Consider the following 23,544-nt stretch of genomic DNA (forward strand, 5'->3'; position numbering starts at 1 on the left):
CAAACAGATACAGAGGTCAGTTTAGGAAGCTTTCATGATCTGGGCTTAATTGCAGGAAATAATAGTGTCATGCCAGGACATGGCAGTGTGCTTATGGCGTCACAATGCACAATAATGAGGTTTAGTCTAGTTGAGGCCTACACATATTTGAACTTGGCAAACCTTTCAACCTTTGATTTCCTTTAATTTTACCATCAGATTTGAGATGTGGATTCCTACATATTTAAAGTTTTGTATAGTGTTCTTGTATTTCCAGCAAACCAGAAATCCTGCAGCTCTTAGAATAGCCTCTGTTTTTCAGCTGATCTAATTTTCCTTATTGATTTGCTTTGTTACTTCAGGGCTGTATGTTTGTCCCCATTCACCTAATGCTGTGTCCTGTTAAGCTATTGTGAAGTTCATGTTTGAAATAATTAACCACACTAGCTCCAGTGAAAACTCAATGGAGACATTTCAGCTATAGCTAACTAGACTACAGGACTGAGGACAGGGTTCACTTGCTTGTATTTAATCAGAAGTCACATGAGGGTCTTTTCCCATGATCATACTGAGCCAGTAATGTGCTTGTCAGTGATATACACAGATCTCAGACTAGATTGTCTTTTGGTGTGCCGCTTCACATTTGGAGTGGCACATCAAAACCAGACCCAGGCTCAATCCTGCATATTCCATTGACATATTGATCTAGCTGGAAGTCAGTGCAGACTGCCTTGAGTTGAAACTGTGAAAAGGTCTTCAGGTATAAGCATTTGCCACTTCACTTTCTGATTAAGATCCAACACTTTGTATGTTAGTTGTATCTTTTCTCTGACCTATTATTAGCATTAGCATTAGCATTTTAATATCATCCGTGATTACATGGTGTAAACATTTTAGAATTAAGAAAACTGCATACTCTAGCCCAGTATATATCAGCTCATGACACAGTGTGTATCTGTAAGATTGCTTCACCAGGTTTCACTTCCATGATTTAGCATTATACTGGAGGTCCAGAATCAATTCTCTAAAATATGTTGGCGCCATGTACTACAGGGCAGCCCCACATAGATATATTCTACCTCAGCATATGCTGTTCCCACTGTTTATGTACCATGCAGGTAGGCAGGGGCTAACCAAAGGCTTGCAGACCAGCTGCATTCCATGCCACATTTAGTCTTTGAAGCAAATCCATTTTGGATCACAAAGGGTGGAGCCATGACCCAGATGTCATTTGGTCCCCAGCCAAATAACAAGGCTGTTACTCTCCCCGCCTCCTCCCAGAGCCCCTGGTATCTTCTAGGCCAGGGAGTGGGGCTTGGAGAGGGGAGTGGGTGGGGCCTGGAGAGGGGAGTGGGTGGGGCCTACAGAGGGAGCTCAAGCTGCCATGGACTGGATGGACAACTTCTGTGAGCCAGATTAGGGCTGTGGGCTGGAGGCTGCCCACCAGTGCACTAACGGAAGTCAGCTAGAGTGCAAGAGTTCCTCTCTCCCTCCTCCCCCCATAGTCTTCTGGGCCACTGGAAAACCTGCTTCAGAGGGTTTTCCAACTGTCTGGACCAGATTTTGAGGGTGTTTCTGCTGACAGAACTACTTCCATCAGCAGAATTGACAGTACTGGATCCAACCCTTTCCCCCTGTAATTAATGTATTTGGTCAGATAAAAGAAATCAAGCTTTCACATCCCATTGTTAACTGTATATTGCTGTAATCAGATTCTTAGACTTTTTTCTTTAATCAGATTAGATCTACAAATCATAGTTCTTGAATGGCCTTCTAATTCATTTTATCTGTGTAAAGGTCTGATTAGGAAGGTTCTGTTCTGCGCATATTAGGATAAAACTAAAACTTTCTTCTTGGTAAATATGGGGAAAACATGAAAAGACAGGTAGGACTATGCAACAACTCGACTATCTTGGTACTGAATGTGGTGTGATTGCTTTATGATATATTAGATCTCCTTTTATTGTGCAAGAACCAGACATTATGCTGTTATGAGTCATCCATCATTCCTCTTGTCCTTCCTCATAAGCTTACTCTAGAGATCTCCTCACCCAATTTTATTATTAAATGTGGAGCTCTAATGATTCCTTTAAAGATGCAAAAGCTGCAGAAGATTCTGTGGAAACTGTCCAATCACTCACATGAATTGTAGGATGAAATGTTTGTTTTTACGGGTCTGTGAACTAAGTCCCATAACAATAAATGCAAAGCCACTATGTCTGATAAATACAAGATGTCTGTGCTGGTACTTGAATAGGCATAGGAACATTCACCTATAGGACAGATACCAATTAAGTATTTTGTATGGAAAGTGCTATTGCTCAGTTAAAAATCTATTGAGATTAAAAGGTTGAGATACATATACCTTCAAGCTCTTTCGAGATGGACCTGATTCTGGTCTGCAATACTTAACACCCTTGATTTCACTAGCATTGTACAGCCTCCAGAGTTGCTCCCATGCCAGTCTCAATATATTGAAAAAATTCCTGCCCATGTTGCCTGGTTTCCAGGGATCCTTGCAAACTATGAAGCAATATTCCATCCCTGGGGGGAGGGGGCTCATCACTCACATTGTGTATAACTGCATCAGGAAGCAGAACCACATAGGTGAACATCTTTACACATACCTGGACTGGCAAGCGAGCAGTATCAGAGGCAACAGCAACCACACCAGTGAAGATACATGTCAACTAATCCAAGCATGGTGCTATTGTGAGAACTTTACAAAAGTGACACAGGAAAACATGCTTGACACCAGTCCCGGAATTGTGATGAATCTAAAAGAGAAAAGCTAGTTATTTCTAATGCATTATGATTATGTTTTACCCATTTAGGCTGGACTAAGGACACTTCATGACATTGGACCTGAAATTCGGCGAGCAATATCCTGTGATTTGCAAGAAGATGAACCTGAGCAAAATCATCATGAGGAAGAGGAAGTATATAAAGTAAATGGCCATATGTCAGATTGGCTGGCTCCAGCTTATGAAGTTTACAAAATTCACCTAGTAAACATTCACCTAGTAAACAAACTTTGCACATGCTCGGCAAGTGTGAAGTTTATACATAAGAGGTTTAGTGAATTCCATTTATTCTCAGTTAGGTTACTCTAGATAGTGTCTTACATATGAATCAGAAAACAGGAAAACTTAAATTTACTATAAATGTCCTTCTTGAAAGTTCTGGTGTCGCACTCTTCTACATTTAGGAAAAGATTCCTCTGGTAACGAAGCAGAGCCATCAGCAGAAAATGATGCCACCAGGGGAGGGACTTCCCTTCCAACCCCAGAATGAGTCCAAACTCTGGAAGCTGTCATCCAGCCTTCTCTGATCTGGTGCCCACCAGAGGTGTTGGACTACAACTCCTGACTGGGGTTTTGGGGGAGTTGTAGTCCAGCACATCTGGAGGATATCAGATTGGGGAAGATAACAAGTTAACAATAAACTAAAAACAGGCTATCACTTTATGTAGAGACCCTCACAAGCATTTATAAGAAAAGGGGCATCCCACAGGGCTTGAACTTGCTGCTTCTGAATTTATGTTCATACTGAACCCATTGGCAGGTCTGGTTCCTTCCTCATGATGCCCCCTAACGACAGCTGCACCATGCAACCTGCAAGTCTAAATGATTCCTTTTCTGGAGGTTCCAAGGTAGGGTAGCCTTCTACTTTTGGGATGTAAATAAGCAGTCCATCTCATTAGGCAGGAAAGGCCTACTTCCAGTTCTGAACAATTTCCTACAGGATGCGTCTGCCAAAAGCCATGTCCACCAAGGAATATATGTCAACTTGATAGTGTATCATAAAGATGTGACTGCCACATGACCACTTTGCAAGCCAGGTCAATAGAGGGCCAACATCTGTAGGTGGCAGGGGCCACCAATCCCCTGAGGGAATGTGTTGAGATCCCCACAGGTGGATCCTCCCCTCCCGCCCGCTTTATAGGTGTGGGCTATGCAGGCTCTCAACCCCTGTCAATGGTTGAGTTCAACACCCTGGAGCCCAGGGAGGAAGGGTGAAAGGAAAGAAGTGCTCCATTTCGAGAGCCTCCTTAGTTCTGGCTATGTAGAAGCTAAGTAAGTGCCTTCTTCACCTGTAGCATGTGCCACTCTTTACTTCTTGAGAAAGGGATCAGGGCAGAAGGAGACTCACGCTACCTCTTCAGACCCATGAAACAATGTATTGATCTTGGGCATAGAGGTAGGGTCTGTTCTCAATGCCACCTTGTCTTACACAGCTCTTCCTTAGCATTTATCTTGAACACCCAACACCCTAAAGTGATCCCTATCAGGAAGGCTGTCTTAAGGGAACATTTCCTGAGGTGGCAGGTGGCTATTGGCTTGAATGGGGTCACACCCAATAAATCTCATATGGGGAACCTGTGGACAGTGAGGGATTTAGGTGAGCCACCCTTTTAAGGAACCTAATCTCCTGAGGGCATCATGAAAGGAGCCCTTCTATCCTGGACCCCAGAGGGTTTAAACCCAGATGGCAGCCAAACTTGCAGGGAGGAGGCAACAGCCCAGCTCTTTTCAACCTGATTCCTCCACCTTGCAGAGGAGGGAAGAAGCCCTGATGCACATGGCTCCATGCCATCTGAACATGCCCCCAGGATTGGAGGCCACCTTTGCTACTTTGCCACAGCATGGGAAAAATCAACAATTGCTGGGTATTAAACACTGCATCACAGGGGTATGTTCTAGAAGTAGAGATATTCCTAGGAGATAGATTTGTGGCCCCCCACAATCAAGAACAGCCTGATAAGACACCATCTAATTTAGATAGGAGCCATAGAACCTGTTCCAGGAAACCAGCTTCAATTTATTGTTTTTCATTGTGCCCCAAAAGAACAAAAGATTGTGTGAGCAATCCTAGTTCTAAAGTCGCTGAATCAAATTTGGTAAGAGTGTCATTTCCAGATGGTGACTAAAATCAGTTCTGGAATCCATCAACTAGGACAACTTCTTGGCTTTGGTGGACCTCTCAGAGTTATTTGCATATTCCCATACACCCATCCCATTGGCAGTTCCTATGCTTTACCTACATGGGGTTCCACACAGGGCATAAGCCATCAGCCTGCCTCAGCACCCTGACTATTTACCAGGGTTCTGGTCACTCTGGTAGCCCTAGACCAAGACATCAGGGGCCATATGCCTGCATGCACCCCCCCTTTTCACATGCACACATTAACACGGAAAGACACACACACACACTATTTACAACATACACACACACACACACAGCCATTTCACACAAACACACACCCTTCTCAGAACGTCCCCCCCCGCAATCAGCTGAGGACCAGCATGCAGATCAGCTGAGCTGGGAGGTCATTTTCATCCCCATCATGATCTACTGGGCTCATCGAACCATAAAGACTGGGACCTCTCCACTGATCAGGTAAGCTGTGGAGAGGTCCCAGTGTTTTATCGCTATTGCGGTGCACTGGGGTTAAAGATTGAGACCTTTTGGAACTTAACTGAATTATGGAGAGGTCCAGATCTTCATCCCCAGTGTGACACAATCAAAGGTAAGGGGGTGGGCTGGAGGTTCCCCATGGCTGGGACAGACAGGAGATGGCTCCTTATATCCCTCTGCCCAGTGGCTCCTTATATCCCTCTGCCCATTAGGACTAGGGAGTTGGGAGCAGAAGGAATTCTAAAGATTTTTATTTTAAATGCCTAAAAGCTCCGAGATGAGCTCTTCCACAGCCTTGCTCTCTGCTAAGCAGGTAGAACCAGTCTGGAAGGGAAGGCAGAGTTGGCACCCAGGCAAGGTTGGAGGGGAAGTCCCTTCCACACTATCATCATTTCTTGCCGATGATGGCCCTGCCAGCTCACCAGTGGAGATCTTTCCCCAATGTAGAAGACTGCCCCACCCTGGAACCTGCAGAGAAGAAACCATCTACAATATTGATGCTCTTACACAAGGTCCAGTTAGGTCAGTGAGTTTCCCCTCCATGTAATGTCTTTGGGCAGGAAGTGCTTATGGCACCCACTTCTTGACTACAGGAAATTAGTTTACAGTGCACGCAAGGAGGTATACGAACACTTCATCATTGCACAAAATATGTTCAGGGGAAATAATACTTTAATAATCATTATAGAATTACATTTCAAGATATATCCTATAACCATGCCACTTGGAAAGTATCCTGATCAAGTGTAGGCATATCTATTGAAATTCAGGTGAACAGTTAAAATTAAGCTACATTGGGTCAAGGGCCAAAGTACATGCAATGCTAAAAGGGTCATTGAAAAGTATGTCAAGGTTTTTTGTTTATTAAGTAATGTAGGACTTTTCATTGGGACTGCAGCACATGGGGAGGGGAAGTTTAACCCTTCCCACCCCAGCCACGATCTCGATGAAAATCACTCCCCCACACTGCTTTTAGCCCTAGGAAAAAGGGCTTGCATTAGCACCAATGGGAGGGGTTTTCTCCTAAGATTAACAGCAGTGCAAGGTTGATTTACATCAGGATTGCAGCTGGGAATGGAGGGGATAAACCTCCACTCCCCATGTACTGAGGTCCTGATGAAAATCAGGGAGTCTCTGCACATATTATTAAATAAACAAAAATCCCTGATGTGCTTTGTAATGATGCATTTAGTATAGTTTGGCCGTAAATTACAGAAACAAAGGTTCAACAGAACAGGTAAAGGTCAAAGTCAACAAAGGGACTGTAAAAAGATGCTCCGCTGACCTCACATCTTTCAACACAGAATGGAAAAGCAGAGACCTAGGGCACAACTGAATGTTGTCGATTTGGGAAGCTGGATGTGCTCCTACAATAAATCTAATCCCCATAATCCCTATCTGTAAATAGCAGTCTCCCAGAATCTACATTCACAAGTGCTTTACAGATATATAGATACATTGATATGCTGTGTACATGGGCAATCAGTATCTGAATACCATGCTGGGGACAAACAACATGAAACGACCACCACCTTCATGCTTATCCTGTAGTTTCCAAAGGCACCTGGCTGGCTAGTTGAGAACAAAAAGATGGCTTGATCCAACAATGCAATCCATACAAAACTTCCTGGGACTAACCTGAGATTAGAGCCATCATTGACAGTAATAATGGGGAATGTAAGTCTTTTGAGGCAGACTCCTCACTAGATGTTTCCTTCTGCCATTGCTTCTGTCTTCTCTAGACTGAGCTTCAAGAGATACTGGTCCTATCTCCATCATAGTCCTGGCTAGACTGCAGCATCTGGGTTAGGTGTAAAAGAATCCTAGAGTTGCATGTCATTCACCCTTTTAATAAGAAAATTGGAGCACTTCACTGTATGAACCACCATCCATTCATACAGGTTGAGCTAGAGCTACACAGTTGGGAGATGCAGTGGAGCACAACTCTTCTGCCTCTATGAGAACAAAACCACAGAACTCTAATATTGTCTGCAACACCCTCATAGTCATGGCATGGCTTTAAGTCATAGGTGTAACAAGCAGATATTACCAATTTTATGCTGCCTATCATATACTTTGTAAATGCCATAGATATGTTTTGGGGTGAATTCATTTTGCTTGGCTATCAATGGCAGGCACTATAGTCTGCATATCTATGGATAATGCTTGTTAGGTTAATAAAATAATCATTTCTTGGCATTGCTAGCAGGCTATCAGTTTGTCACTGTGCCACATTAGGCACCCCCATATCACTACAGAAGACCTTTTTAAAAACAGCATTTGGAATGTTAACAGCCTGACCAAGGACCCTGGATGCACCACACAGAATATGCGCCTGTACTGATACAAGCTTCGTTTCAGCAATGTATTATATTAATTGACTGATTATTAACTTCTATGTTTCAGAGAAATGGTGCCCTGTTTGGAAACCATGTAAACCATGTTAGCAGTGATACAAGAGATTCATTTCAGCAGATTAATACCACACACCGTCCCCTGCATGTCCAAAGGCCTTCAATTCCATCTGTGGGTGAGGCTATTGAAAAAAATGTGCATCCTCCAATAGGAAACTCTTTATTCCATAACCATCATATCCATCATAACCATCATAACCACAACTCAGTAGGGAAGCAAGTTCCAAACTCAACAAATGCTAACCTCAATAATGCCAACATGTCCAACGTGGCTAATGGAAAACACACACGCACTGGAAGTCATGAGCATTTATCTGAAACCGGTTACCGGTCATACTCAAGAAGTGATCGTCATGAGAAACATAGAAGATCCGCCAATAGGAGGTAAATTCCCATATGTGTTGAGTTTAGTTCATTCTATATCCAAATCATATTGTTGTACTTAATGCTAAAGTCTATGTTTTTTTTAACTAACATGGAATACTTGGCTCTTTTTTGTGGATACTAGGGCTAATATTTTTTCTATTCTTGCATTAATCTTCATTTTTTTGGCTCCTTTGACCACTTGTCCTTGATTATCTCAATTGCCTTGTTTCATTTTCTAGGCTTATAGTGTAACATCATTTGATTGGACTATTTGATCCAATTGGAACTTGTATTTCAGTACATGGTTTGCATTTGGCTTTTCATTTAGCTATTTATTCTGATTCACTTGGCCATCAGTAAATGCCTATGAGAACTTCACAATGAAAGACTGCGGAAATCAAAGATGGCTTTATGACCAGAATGTATTTGATAGAATCAGATAAAATGAATAGATAAAAGCATGAATAGCACATTGTGTTCTACAGTACATAAGAAATAAAAGCAAATTGGTGTTTGCTTTTCATTAAATTGGTTTATTGTTTAAAATATATTGCTTGCTTGTAGATAAATTAATTGGACTTGTACAATAAAGAATGTAATTTATCATTAGTTTATGAACACTAATTATACTTTTTCCCGTTTGTTTTTTTTCCTTTCTTCAATAGATCTCGTTATTATGAAACTTACATTAGGTAAGTACATACAGTGTGACGTACATATAAGGTCATGTTGTGGCAAGCAGTATTAACATGCCCAGATAAAATTGAGCATGCTTTTAAAATAACTCAGGACAGAAACAAAAATTACATAGGCTTGGATCCAGACTTAGTCATACTTTGAGTAGATGCATTGAAATAAATGATACTTAAGTTAGTCATGAGTAACTTAAGTCCAGTTGATTTCAGTGGGTCTGTGGTAAGTATAACTAAATCTGGATCAAACCTACTATGTGAGTTCAATGTGAGTATCATATATGAGTAATTATTTACTGTGAGACCCTTGGGAATTACTCAGAATATTATGGCCATACTATTAAATATGAGATTAAAACCAATAATATTATAGGGAGCATGTGGCTATCACTAACCCATATCTCTCCCATGCATCCATCAAATGGTTTGAACAAACATAAGACATGGTATCATCATATTCAGTCTTTCACTGCACCCTGCAAGTGGCACCCAGTTAACTGAAATGTGAGTAGGGGAATGCCATGAAATTGCATCATACATTCCCTTTATTAGACACTGCTGGGGAGACATGCGGAGGAAACTGTAATATCAAGTTGTCCCAAAATTTTGTCCAACTGGTGGGTCACATCCTTACACAAGCCATGACTGTTTTGGAGAAAAAGAAACAGGAGGGAAGGAGAAAGGCAGACAGATAGAAACAGAAGGATATAGAGAAAGAAAGACAAAGAAAGGAATAAATTAGTGGCGGTGGAATGGTTCATAATTAGGGGATTCAGAATGGTGAGCTCAAGTGTCCCCCCTCAGCCAGTCATGAGCCAGCTCTACAAATCCACTGAAGTTCCGTCCTGGCCTGGCTTGTAATGAGCGTCTCCTCTTGCAAGCACTTCCCACTGTCAGCCTTCCATTCCCCTTTCCCCAAACCTTGTCCAGCAGTTGGTAAGGGCTCATTTTAAAGGCATGGACCCTCACACAGAATGTCTGCTACCGCCAGGGAGCCTGGGAAATGGAGTTTCCAATGGATCCCAGCTCAGGTTCTGGGAAAGGGGGAGACTAGGAAGCAGATCGCCTGGGGGTGCAAACATTACAGCTTCTCGGAGAACTCTCAGAAAAATCTTGAGGGTTTCTGTTCTTGTTTTACAGTTCTCTTCCACCCCCACCCCTGCCAAAAAAAAGCGTGGATGGGAAAAGCAAGTTAATTATGGGGAAAGCATAATTCCCCATGGGAAACTCCTGTAGTTGCTACAGGAGTTGCTTATCACTAGCATAAATGCAGTTATAATATATAAGAACAAAATTATAAGTGGATGTAACATTACAGGTTGGGGTTAAAGTGAGTCTGGAGTCTGGAATGATTGAAAGCCATTGCTCTAAAATACGTTAATGTCTGTTGACGGCAATGTGATTGCTTCAGCAATCTGTTCTGTACTAACTTGGTTGTGGATCGATACCTTTGGATATGTCTGCCACAACATCACTTGTTGTATTTTCTTATCAAAGTTTGCCCCTCCCAACGTCTTAATTAAAACTATTCTTTGTGGATTTTTTGTACCAACACAGTACTTGTGGCTAATTCTGGAACATAACAAAAGAGTGGTTGCAGACATAATCTTAAGTGTTTTATATTACAAGAGTAGGACCATTGACATCTGATGTGCGTGGAGTCAGTCTTACTTGCTTCCTCCTTAGGATAGTTTTCTTCCAATTAATGCTATTTTATATCTTTGTCCTATGTAAACTTTAAGGTTTCAGATGGAAACAGTCATCTAATAGTCAACTACTAAAGAAGCAAAGGGAACCCAGTTTTCTGGGTCTAAAGTGACACTTATAACGCCATTTTTAAAAAAATGGCAGTAGAGACAAATCTGAAGGGAAAGATTATGGTGATAGATATTACACCATACTACTACTACAATAATATATGGGAAAAGATGGCACTGCATAAGCATGGAAGTTTATGAATGCTATTGTAACACAAGTGTGCAGCTAGAAAAGTTTCTGTTAATGTTGCTCTTTTAAGAAATGAAGTTAAAATAAAAACTGAACACAATAGCATCCTCAAATATCTATGTCCTAACTCTAGGTCAGAATCAGGTGATAGGCATCTACCAACAATATGCCGAGAAGATCATGAAATTCGAGATTATTATAACGATGATTGTTATTTGGATGATCAGGAATATTTTAGTGGTGACGAGTACTATGAAGAAGACAGTATGTTGTCAGGAAGCAGGTAAGATTACTAGCTTTGACTCAGAAAACAATTTAGTAAGTCATATGTGCTCAACCATGCAATTCTTCTATTCATGTCTACTCAGAAGTAAGCACACTGAGTTCAATGGGGCTTACGTCTGGGTATGTGAGGATAGGATTGCAGCCTAACTGTATTATGTAGGGAATTTTATACACGAAAAAGGAAGGCAAGACGATGCACATACAAATAGGTGTAGTCTCTCTATGACAGAAAACATGGTTCAACAAGAAATTATAGTAGGCAGGCAGTACATTTAATTTAATCTTTTGTTGCAGATGTTCTGTGTCGCCCGAACCAAGTTATTGCAGGTCTGAATGTACAAGACAGAAACTTGATTGTTCATGTTACCACAGATTACTATTCAGTTTCTTGTGTACATTTCCATGGCTGTTCTACTCATCTATAACTATATTCTTGTCATTAATCAAATTGCAGTTACATTGCAGTTAGGTGAAGGGAGGGGGAGAGAGAGAGAGATTGAGAATGAGTCTGTGCTTAAATTTGGTCCTTTGCATAACTGCTGTTTGAAATGTGCTGACATACTATCAGAGCTGGCTCCAGGTTTTTGAGGGCCCCTAGGCAAGACAACTGCAGTGGATCCCCTCCATTAGTGAGGCTACATTCTCACCACTATTGTCACGAGCTGCATCCTCTTGCTCATCATGGCTACCACTTGCTTGCTTGCTTGCCAGGCAGAGAGCCCGTGAGCCAGCAGGCAATGGTATCTACTGCTCCTCCTCCTCCCCACCACCACTGTTGTCTCAGCCAGAGCAAGAGGCAAGTGAACAAGCAGGTTGCAATGGTGATGTGGAAGAACAACTGCCATTGGGCCCTTCTGGGGTGTGGCCCCCCAGCAGGTGCCCAGCCTTGACACTGGTAGTCAAATGTGGTAAGCCAGCCCTGCTGCATTTGGGGCCCCTCCTGCTCACTGTGTTGAGCGGGGGCCTGGATATCTGTCCCAAAGTCCTGCCTTGACTGTTTCCCAGTCCTGGCTGTCATATTTCCTGTGATAATGTGTTTGCAAATGCAAGTTTTAAAAGGTGCCCATTGCATCTGACAGACTCAGTGGCCAATTTTTTTTACAGTGCACACGTGTAGATATTACTCTGGGCCAGTGGGGGCTGGTGGCTCCTATTTCAGTTGGACAGTGAATCCACTCTAGGTTTTAGTCAGAATTACAAAGGAGCTATCCAAAGTGCTGAACCCTATCCCTAACATGAGTTCAGAATCTTGAATAGCTCCTTTAGAGTTCTGGCTGGTTCTGACTGAAACTCAGAGCAGATTCACCATCCCACTAAAAAAAGAGACACCCGCCTTCACTGCTTCTGTGCCTTAGGGAAATAGGGTATTTGGGATGCAAGAATCTTGTAGTGGCCAGAAAGAGCAGGGGCTTGGCACTAGTGAACGCCACAGGATTACAGATCAGAAAGTGGATCTGGCCTATCCAAAAGGTAATAGTAACACTGGAAGAGAGAACTTGGTGCTGTTATGGTGTTTTGTTTTTTTCAACATATTCCTGTGAGATCCTTTCATCTGTGTTTTACAAGAAAAACATTAACTATTTATTTATTTTATTTATTTATTTCATTTCTATACCGCCCAATAGCCGAAGCTCTCTAACTAAAGGATCCCATTAACTAGCATTAAAGTTTAAAGCTAGGAGTTAGGTAAAATAAATCATAATTGCAGGGTAAAGAGTTGGTTGATATAAGGAAATTGGTATTATCAAGTTTGTGATTAATATTGAGTCCCATGTTATGCTAAATACTGGATTAGCCTGTATATGGTAGCATAAAACAGCATGAAACATATCCAATTAGACTTTTGGGAGCCACTCAACAAAATGCTAATGATAGGCTTGCTAGTGTTTTTGGTATTTATAAACCAACTGTTTCTTTACCTCAGGTATACTCATGACTATCACAGCCGATATCATTGCAATGATTTAGATTTTGAACGTCCGAAGGGCTACCATCACCCACATGGTTTCTTTGAAGAAGATGAGTCACAGATGTGTTATGATTCAAAAAGATCTCCTAGGAGACGGCTGCTACCTCCAACACCTCCATGTGAGTACACTAGGAAAGTTGGCTTCATTATATGGACTTGTTTGCCTTCTGTTGGATCCATGCATGTTTCTTGGGCCCATGGGGCAGTGTCCAATGGTATAATCCGCAAACTCAAATAGCACTAGCAGAGCTCTGCCAAATCTTTCTCTTGTGCAAGTGGTTGTCCAACCAGTTATACAACTGTGCTTGCACAAACATAACTTTAGTTGGAATCTCGTCTTGCACATAGTTTGGAATGTAGTTTCTGCTAGCACAATGTCATTTACACTGACATTTAGCAGAATGACACTGCTGGATGCTGCTAATGGTACCAACTTTATTCTACTCATTGTACATGGTTACAATAACAGAGACAACTGGTACTGGGTGCTCTTGCGCTCATGTCCTGTTTGTGGCCTTCCCATAGGTTTCTGGCTGGCCAGTGTGGGAACAAAATCCTGGACAAGGTAGGGCTTTGGTCTGATTCAGCAGGAGTCTCCCTACATTCTTACGCACTTAACTCATTCACAAAATAGCACTGGGGTTACAGTTAACAATCAAAGCAATGCTGGATTAACTAGCTCCACTTAGGGTAGCTGCCACTATCCAAACATATTGAAAATTAAATCTGCTGTAACCAGTGCATTGCCCCTAACCTTAGATATGAAAGTCTGGAAAATAGAGCCAAAATGTAAGATAATTTGTAGAAAATTGCTACACATGCTGAAACCCTTCACATTTCAAAAAGGATGAAATTATTTGATCCAGAGTAAATTGGTTACATTTCATGTCCCTCCAGTAATTAACTTTTCATTGTCTTTGAATTAGAGTGCTAGACCTTTTGGAAATATATTTCATCACAAACCTTTGTTTGAGGTTTCCCAGTTAACAATAGTAAAGAAATATTAACATTGGTAGGGTGGGAAGGCAGCCTGTCAGTGCAATTTATCCAATCCCCATGAATGCTTGCATAGCTGTCCAGCAGTCTAGCTAGACAGGAGTCAAAAGGAACCTAATCAGAGAAAGAAGGTCTCCCAGCATTAGTAAAGAGGCTGTGTCTACTCCTCTCACCTCCATCATAGAAGATTAACGCAAAGGATAACATGTATTTACATTTGCAACTGAAATCCAAGACCACTGACAACTATATTTTTTCGTATGCATAGACAAGCCCTGCATCTGTTTCTAGCCTGTCTGCTTCATCCATGTGCTAACATGATCCCAGTTTTTGTGTTCAAAGAATTAAGGTTGCTATGAACTGCAAGTAGATATTGTCAGTTGGATCTGCACATGTGATAGGGAAGAATTGCAGTTTAGGATCAGAACCAAGTTGGTTGATGTTAGTTTTTGTTCTAAGAGAAATGTTTTTGTCACGTACACAGGCTGACAATATTGATATAAATTAAATAACCAGCACTATCGTCTCAGTGACTCACTTATTTGGCATCTTTCCTGACCCTTTCATCACAGACACACCATCTGCTAACATGATTAGAGCTTTTAGCAGTGGTTATTTACGAAAAAGAAAACAGCATACACCCTCCCTGTTTTTCCATTTCTTAGGAAATGACAATTAAGTTTCAATATTTCATGAAACGTTTTGGCCTTTATGATTAACACCCAGACTGTTTTTATAAACACAAGAAAATGAGTAAGACTCTAGTTCAGTACAGTTAGGGTGGTGGGCTTCTTAGTGTGGCTACTAGAAAGGGGAAACAAACTAACTGGGTGGGATCAGTTGTAAAGAGCAAGAAGAGGTTTCCTAAAGATTACTTTTTCCATATCCAACAATACGTATCGGCTGCTTTTTATTGGTTGTCTCATTTGCAAGTCAGGAGAGTGTGGAAGTTTTTTGCCTGCATTTTTGAGACGTATTTGCACTGTCAATATATTATTTTCAGTGTCCCAAAAAGAAAGTATGTTGTTGTAAATGTGAATTTGTGTCACCTCAGGATCCTTATCAGAATTGTAATCTTTGTGCATTATTTCCTTATGGACTCAGTTGCTTCATGGATCTCCCCATACAATGCTGATTTCCAGCAGCATGCCCCAATTGCAATACCCTAAAAATACTCTAATTGTAGCTAAGGGTTACTATCATATAAAAGGTATGAGTGGTACTGGTGGCCATTCATCATTCTTTTTTCTGCATGGAATATCTCCAGTTGCACCCTGTCTCTACTTCTGCCATAAGAAGCCCTCTGGTAAATATACAGACCCCCTGCCAAAGTGGTGATGACCTCTTGTTACCCTCCCCTCAACTTCACCATTTGCTACGACACGATATCTTTCACTGAAAAAACCTAGAAGTTTTTAAATTTTAAAAACTTAAAGGTATTGAATGAATTTACAAGTGTAAGCATGACAGAGAATTCATCATAATGACCCCTTCAGAATCCCTGAAGAAGAAATGCCATTTAAAAGCCTTTTCCCCCAAGGTATAAACATGCCAAACATGTCTGGGTTAAATATTTCCCTGTTCCAGGGAAAATAAAATACTAACTTTTGAACAAGATGATTGAGATCTACAATAATGCAACAAGGCAGTCTGGTTATATATAAGAGAGAGGGAGAGAGAGAGGTCCAGAGAGGGGAAATCATTTTTACAAGGTGAGACTAAAAGATAAAATATGACATTCTGTTAGCAGATACACCCAGGGCAAATAATAGGCCCAGCAGAAAAAACAACACAAAACACCTCTTGTGCTTACCTAGGGTTCCTACCTTGAGTAAATGCTACAATCTCTTTAGGTTCTCTTTAAAGTGACACAAAATTATTTGTCATCTTTCTTGCAACAGACTAACACAACTACTCTTCTAGAATCTGTCTCTAGAAAATAGTAACCACCAATTCTTTTCATGTTTCAGCAAATCGCCGCTCTTCCTTTAATTTTGAATGCCTCCGCAGACAGAGCAGTCAAGATGAAATAACACTTCCCCCAACCTTTCATCACCACACTGCTTTGCCCCTGCATTTAATGCAACAGCAGGTCAGTAAAAAAACAAAATATACATCCAGCTTTAGATGCAAGATTACATGTTTGATTTGTAATTTTCTATCACTGCCTTAGAATGAATACACAAATATTGAACTGCATGGCTGTCTCAGATGACTGAAAAACCTTGTAAGGCTGCCAGCCCATGTTAGACTCCTGAGATCTCAGCTTTTTGGATCTTACCTTGAATTTTGGATTGAAAAATGTAACTGTAGTCTAAGTCTTGAGTTTTCAAATTGATGCCATGCCACTATAGCTGCAAATGATCACCAAGGGGGTGCTCTTGTGCTCCCAGTCTGTCAGCGAGCATTTCTTCCCCAAGCCCAGTCTGCAGAGGGATAAAGGGCCTGATGGGAAAGATAAAATGATATGGAGCTACAAGTGAAAAGAGGCTGCCTGGAATGCTAGAACAGAGTTGGCAAGACAGGGTCCTACTCATGAAGAGGATCTAAGGAGGTAGGTTGTGTTAAAAACACTACATTGAGTCATCCAGGAGTTTATTCAATTTAGAGAATTTCCAAGTACTGTTTGATTTATATATTTTACATCAATAAGCAAGCCCAACATTTCAAGCACTCCCTCTAATAGCAAACTCAGGGGGTATTTGCTGACAAATGGAAACAAGAGGTAGGTCTCAGCATGCTTGGGAGAACCCTGAGATTTGCAGACATACAAAAAGAATTCTTTAAAACAACCAGGGGACCAGGGCTGGGCAGAAATCAGTGCAATGTGGACTGCGCATGCTGAGTAGTGATGGAATGTTGAGTGTCAGTTGGAAACAAAAACTGGAAGGGAGATGGAATGACTTGCTTCAGCCCCTTACAGCATCCTGGAAGAGGGCATGGCTGGCTGGAATCCTGAACAGGAGCGCTCCTGTAAAGGGAGCTGCAATTTTTTGTTGAGGAGCCCACTTGTTTTTTCAAATGAGGAAGGCAGGTCAAGTGTAGGATGTATCCATTTTGTTAAATCCATTCCTTCTGTGTTTCTCTGATTGTCAGGCATCTTTTGTTCCATCATCCACTCATTGATGGAATAGGATTTTTTAGGGATGTATGAGAATTTTGTTCCACTTGTGCAAGTGCGCATTAGCGCAGACGTGCACTTGTGCTAATGCACATTAGCGCAAGTATTAATTTGAGCAAATTCCCCGCCCCTAATTAAAAAAAAACTGACCACAATTCCACACAATCTGTGCGACTTGGAAAAAGCCGGTCCACTGCAGAACCCAGAGGTTGGATTAATAGAAATTCAAACTCATTTGAATCCATTGTGGATTTCTCTGACATCACTAGTCAAGTGTAATTAAAATGTTAGGTTTGGATGCATCTAAACATTTCAGCTGCATTCAGATATAATGCCAAATGAGCAGTAGGAAGATTGGGCTGATGCACTCCCCGCCCTCCTCCTTCTCCTTCTCTCTCTCTCTCTCTCTCTCTCTCTCATGTGCTGCAGTTCCGTAAAGGACAGTTCTCAGAAAACTATGATTTACCATTAGGTGTGAACATCACAAGCTATGTTTTTTTTTCACACCATAGTTTGCCCACAAACAAGTTCAAATGCGGGTTTGTGATCCTAGTTTGCAGGCAAACTGTGGTTTGAGCAAAACATAGTTTGCCATGTTCACATACAATGGTAAACTACTGTTCGCTAAGAAACTGGAAGTCCTTTAGGAAATCACAGTGTGTGAAGCAGTGAGGAAGGAGGAAATGTATAAGCCTAAGGCTCACTGCTACTCTTTCATATAATAAAGAATACTGTGTTACACATGAAGCATGACAGCAATGCAGGCAAACAGCTATGGCACACTAGTTACTCTTGTATCTAAGTCATTAGGGCCACAATCCAGCACACAACTAGCCACATTAACCAATGGAATTTAAACACATAAGAACATACAAAGAGCCTTGATGGTTCAGACTAAAGGTCTCTCTAGCCCAGCATTCTGTTCACACCGTGGCCAATCAGCTGCCTGTGGGAAACCCCCAAGAAAGACATGAGTGCAACAGCACCCTCCCGGTCGTGTCCCTCAGCAACGGGTGTGCATAGGCATACTGCCTCTGATACTGGATATAGCATATAGCTATCAAGACTAGTAGCCATTGACAGCACACTTAATTCTGGACCAGTGCTGTGATAAGTGTCTTAACTCCAAGATTGTTCAAAATTCCCAATAGCTTTTCAGGTCTCCTGCCAGGAACCTTCCACCTACAGGGAGTTTTTAAGCCAAACTGTCACATGGTTTCTTATAAGAGAGAGAATAAGAAATCATGCAGGAATACTTCAAACAGTGGTCTTTTGTTGTCTTTTAATCAGTTTTCCTCCCTTCTTTACTCTTGGTTTTTTTTTTAAATGTCTGCCTGAGTATCTTACTTGGCTTGAGATGAAAAGTAAGGTTCGTTACTGGTTACAGTTACTTTTTGAGCTGTCTGTGGTTGCCTCCGTATACTTGTGAGCGTATCAGCTTTTCATCTCTCCCTCAGGTCATGGCCGTTGCAGGTCTGGATGCCAGTAAAGCTCATAGACATTCCCCCAGTCGTTCAACACGTTCCTGGGCCACACCACCAGCTACCCCACCCAACCGGGACCGTACTCCTTATTATACACCTCTTATCCAAGTTGATCGAGCAGAATCTACAGAACATATGAACGGTAGCCTGCCTTCTTTGCATAGGAGCTCCTGGTACACGGATGACCCTGACATTGCCTATCGGACATTCACACCAGCTAATTTGACTGTACCGAGTGACTTTAGGCACAAGCAGAGTGACAAGCAAAGAAGCGCGGACAGTTTGGTAGAAGCAGTAAGTGCTTTGAGCTTTTGTTATGAGCTCTGTGATGTTAATGAAATCTTTTCAGAAAACGGAGGATTACCTGGCATTGCACCTACTTTTTTCTGCTTACATTTAAATCCTGCCTTTTTTCCCCTTGCAAGGAACCCAAGGGGGCTTACATGGCTTACATGGTCCTCCTGTTCAATATTTTATCCTTGCAACAACCCTGTGATGTAGGTTAGGCTGAGAGTCAATGACTGGCCCAAAGTCACCCAGTGAGCTTCCGTGGCCGAGTGGGGACTAGAACCCGGATCTCCCGAGTCCCAGTCCAACACTCTAGCCACTGCACCACACTGGCTGTCCTTCATTTTATCCACTCATTCACATAATGCATGAATACTGGGTTATGTGTGATGCATGTCAGCAATGCAGGCAAACTGCTGGCTACTTCATTCTGTCTTAATCGCTAGAGATGCTATGTTCCAAAATCAGATTTCAGGTGTTACATCTTAGTGTGGACTTTATAATTCTTATGTTGTTCATCCTCATAACTGAGTGAAGCAAGTCATTATTATCCACAGAATCCACCTGACCCACAGATACTGGTCCAGTGTGGAAAGCACGAACCAGTTTACAGAAATCTCAATTTATTTTAATCCATTTCAGATTTCTCCAACATCTCTAATCCCAGTACCCAGACAGGATTCCCCAGTTGGGGACAGTGGGACCAGGGAAGTAGCCCTGTTCTTCCCCTCAACAGCGGGCAAAAGTGGGGGTGGAGAGATTCGCCAGCCATTGTTGGCTGCCCCGTTGTGGGCCTTAAGGAGGAGGCAGAGGATCACATTTCAGGTGACATCAGTCAGTGTTGCCAAGACCACACAGCGGCAACTGATGCTTCTCAGGGGCCCAGATGCCTTGTGTAATGTCAAGTGAGCTCTGAGAGCCTGAACAGCATGTAGAACCCACTTAAAAGGCTGGGTGGTGGGGCCAAGGAGGAGGAATACCTGCTGGCTCTGCCTTTGGCAGACATCGGGTATGGGCTGGAGGAGGAATATTAGAGTGGTAGTCACCCCTGCCCCTCCATAGCTGGTGGGGCCCTGACCACCAGTAAAATACAGTTAATAATAAGGATATGTGTGGCAAGGCTAATTTGGCTACAGAATAATTCAACATATTAAACGAGGAAACGGTTTCATTTTTTTTTAAACGAGACTGTTTTATGAGTTTTGCCTGATAAGGAAGGAACACCGATACAGCAGCAGTGTTGTTTAGACGGAACTATCAAGACAGCAAAATTCATGCAAGTTCAACAGCAGTCATAGTTCTCAGTATTTCTTCCTTTCTACTCAGCAGTGACATAATTATTCTCAATTTAATGCCAAAAGAATTAAATATTAATGGAGTGGATAACGTGTTGAGTATCCTCCTTATATTGTCTGTTTTATCTGTTAAGCTAGAAGAGAGTTTATTATGCTCTGTGCTCCATGATGTTTTGGGGTGAGCAAAAATCCTTTGGCTGCTGACTCTTCCATGGAGACATATAGATGGAGACCCCAAGGCAGGAAAGCAAGGAACAGCAGAAAAATTTAAATTATAGCTTTACTGCTATGTTAATGCCATACAGTTAAATGTAACTTATAACCCTTTTTGTCAGTATATCAGGCCAGAAGCTGAAACCAGTTAATGAGCTCTTTAACAAAGTTTCACAGGAAGCTGGAGGATTTCTACTTGAGACGTGCAAGTTAGAATCACTTTGATTGCAACGATAGAAAACAGGAATGTATCCTGTTTTCCTTCAGCCCCATCCACTAACCTACCTCTTCACTTAGTCAAAAGACACTAGAAACTGGACTGGGAGAGAAGTCAGAGGAATTTGTGCTGGAAACACAACTATACAGATCTCCTTGGGAATGGGCCATTTTATACTTTGGAAGATCATAGTTGCAGAACAATTGTATCTTTAGACAAAAGTTTCCCAGAAGACCCATGAACAACAAAAACAATCTCATGATACAAGTTTTTTCCACCTATAAAATGAAAGAAAGTACTGAAATGTTGCTACTATTTGCCTTTGCTTTCTTTTTCTAAATGTCAAATTAATTTTTATGCTGCTACTTTTTCAGGTACTTATATCTGAAGGATTAGGACGGTATGCAAAGGACCCAAAGTTTGTTTCGGCTACAAAACATGAGATTGCAGATGCTTGTGACATGACAATTGATGAGATGGAAAGTGCTGCAAGTAATCTTCTCAATGGGAACATTAGTAATGGAACTAATGGTGACATGTTCCCCATTTTAAACAGACAGGATTATGAACTTCAAGACTTTGGTCCTGGGTATAGTGATGAAGAGCCAGATACTGGTAAATATGAAGAAGACTTAGCTGATGAAATGATATGCATTACAACCTTATAGTATTTAGTAAGAAAAAATGTTTGATTTTAAATAAACAAAAGTGCCTCATAGTTCCAAGATGCTAGGCACTAGTTGGAATTAATAAGGAATCAAGCTTTGCACGAGTGATGATGTCACATCGCGAGGAAGCCATACTTTTATTTATTAATAAGTTCTCCAGTATGGTGAATCAGGATCAGAGCGGCAGAATGTCAACAAGGCCTTTGCTACAGAATCTTGGGCTCATCCATGAGTGAAGGTTGATCTTTAGATCTTCAAGGAGATTCTAACCAGCCTGTTTTCAAACAATGGAGAAAAAGTTGAAAGATAGCTGCCTTTCCATTTTGTGCTGCTGCCCTTAACAGCGTAAAAGTGTCTCAGTGGAATAAGGTTTGGCACTAGAAAAACGGTCTTCAGGAGAAGGATATGGTGATGACAATCAAAAGTGTCATTACTTCTGATTACACAACATATCAAATGTTCACTGCATTCAGCATATCAGCTCAGATATTTGTTTTCAAATTTGCCTCCTTTTTTTTTTTTAGTATTTGCCTAATTCAGTTTGTCAAACTCTACCTACAAGAGATTATTTTATTGGAATGATGCTGAAAAGCATTTCTCTCATATGTAACACCAGTTTACATAGGAAAATATCATTAAAGATGGTCCGTTTTATGACTATCACATTAAGGGCAAACTATACTGGAATAATTGCATTTTTACCAATGCACTTGCAACCAGGTTAAAGTAGAGTTCGATAAGATAGTTTGTTAAAAATTATATAGCAGAGTTTATTGTAAATAAATTGTAATCTACAATCATTTGTATTTGTAAAGAGATGTTCTATATTTTGTAATTATTGTACCGTAATTGAACTGCAGCAATATTTATGGAGCCTAATTATTGTAATTCTCCACAGAATTCTAGTTAGAAGTATTTTTACTTAGAATGTATAGAGCTATAGGATTAAATATTTAAATAGAGCCACCTCTTCTTTCTTCATTGTAAAACGCTTTTGAGGTAAAGATTTAAGAAACTTGATGCTACAGAAATTTTATAAAATATTTTGAATCAATAGGACTCTCACTTTACAACATAAAACATGGAAGATGACTATTTACAGTCTTATATTTGAAAGGTTAAGAAATGTGGAATTATCTGTGACCGTTTTGATTGAAAGCAAGCTGTGCATTTATTTTTACTACAACTCCTGCAATAACAGGTAAATAAAAGGAAATAAATCAGATTGGGCCACTTCTAACAAGGATTTCTTTTAACCTTGAGGTATACATAACTACAGATTAAGGCTCCAATCCTATGCACATTTTTCCAGGAGTAAGCCCTATTGAGTACAGTGGGATTCAATTCTGAATAAACGGGCATACGACGGAGCTGTAATTGAACAAGTATTCTTCTTGGTAGAGATTGCTTATGAAGAAGTAGTTTAGCAGTGAATGCAAAATGTTAACAAGTTACTCAACTTGAAGTGGGATGTGTGATGAAACAGTCATTTACAGAACCAAACAATTCCTAATGCTAGGCGTATGGCATGGCTGCCTCACCTTTTGTTGTTCTATGTGTACTGTTTCCAGGATTTATTTTTATGCAATCAAAGGAGGGCTTAGATATTGTTTGTAATGCAGTAAAATCCAGGGGTTGGATCCCACACTGATGTTCCACCAGCGGAACGATACTGCTTCCGCATCCTCTCCTCCAACCCTGCAGCCCACCATATGCTGTCCAAAACTGCTGCGGAGGAACGAAGATGCTGGATCCAAGCCCTGATCTTGAGGCTAACACAGTTTTGGAGAAAGATACATGTCAAACGTCTATTTTATTAACACTGGATAAATTGACTTGCTCTGCCAAGTAACCTTATCAGGGTTTATCTGTATTAACAAAATAGGTAGCAATTCAAGTCACATTTCTAAAACTGTGACATATACAAAACTATGTTAATATTACCATTTTGTACACAGTGGCAATTTGCTATGGATACCTTACAGACCTCTTCTTGAATCATTCTTCTTTCAAATGTCAGGAGAGAATTTAAGGGTTTGTAAATTATTTCTTGACCGACATCATTTTGTATGAAAAGAAATGCAAAATGTTCTTCAGAATAAAAAGGTGTAATTTATTATACTTTGGACTCTTTTTACTAACAGCTTCGACAAATGGAATCCTAAAGGTGGTTTCGTCCTGTATGTGATAAA

The 23,544-nt window shown here is 41.0% G+C and overlaps 1 protein-coding gene across 2 annotated transcripts in view; it reads left to right on the forward strand.

Moving 5' to 3' along the window:
• CACNA1D (calcium voltage-gated channel subunit alpha1 D) overlaps positions 1-23,472 on the forward strand; it is a 302,650-nt gene extending 279,178 nt beyond the window's left edge. For both annotated transcript variants that reach the window (XM_084832473.1, XM_084832474.1), the window contains 8 exons: positions 2,814-2,927; positions 7,804-8,195; positions 8,843-8,869; positions 10,950-11,099; positions 13,026-13,189; positions 16,037-16,158; positions 18,645-18,965; positions 21,059-23,472. In XM_084832473.1, coding sequence (XP_084688599.1) covers positions 2,814-2,927; positions 7,804-8,195; positions 8,843-8,869; positions 10,950-11,099; positions 13,026-13,189; positions 16,037-16,158; positions 18,645-18,965; positions 21,059-21,352 — 1,584 coding nt within the window. In that variant the 3' untranslated portion in view covers positions 21,353-23,472. The remainder of the gene's footprint in view (positions 1-2,813; positions 2,928-7,803; positions 8,196-8,842; positions 8,870-10,949; positions 11,100-13,025; positions 13,190-16,036; positions 16,159-18,644; positions 18,966-21,058) is intronic.
• The last annotated feature ends 72 nt before the right edge of the window (positions 23,473-23,544 follow it).

Source organism: Heloderma suspectum, chromosome 2, assembly GCF_057233095.1.
Source record: "Heloderma suspectum isolate Gila_16-S chromosome 2, 16-S_ref, whole genome shotgun sequence".
Classification (NCBI taxonomy): Eukaryota; Metazoa; Chordata; class Lepidosauria; order Squamata; family Helodermatidae; genus Heloderma; species Heloderma suspectum.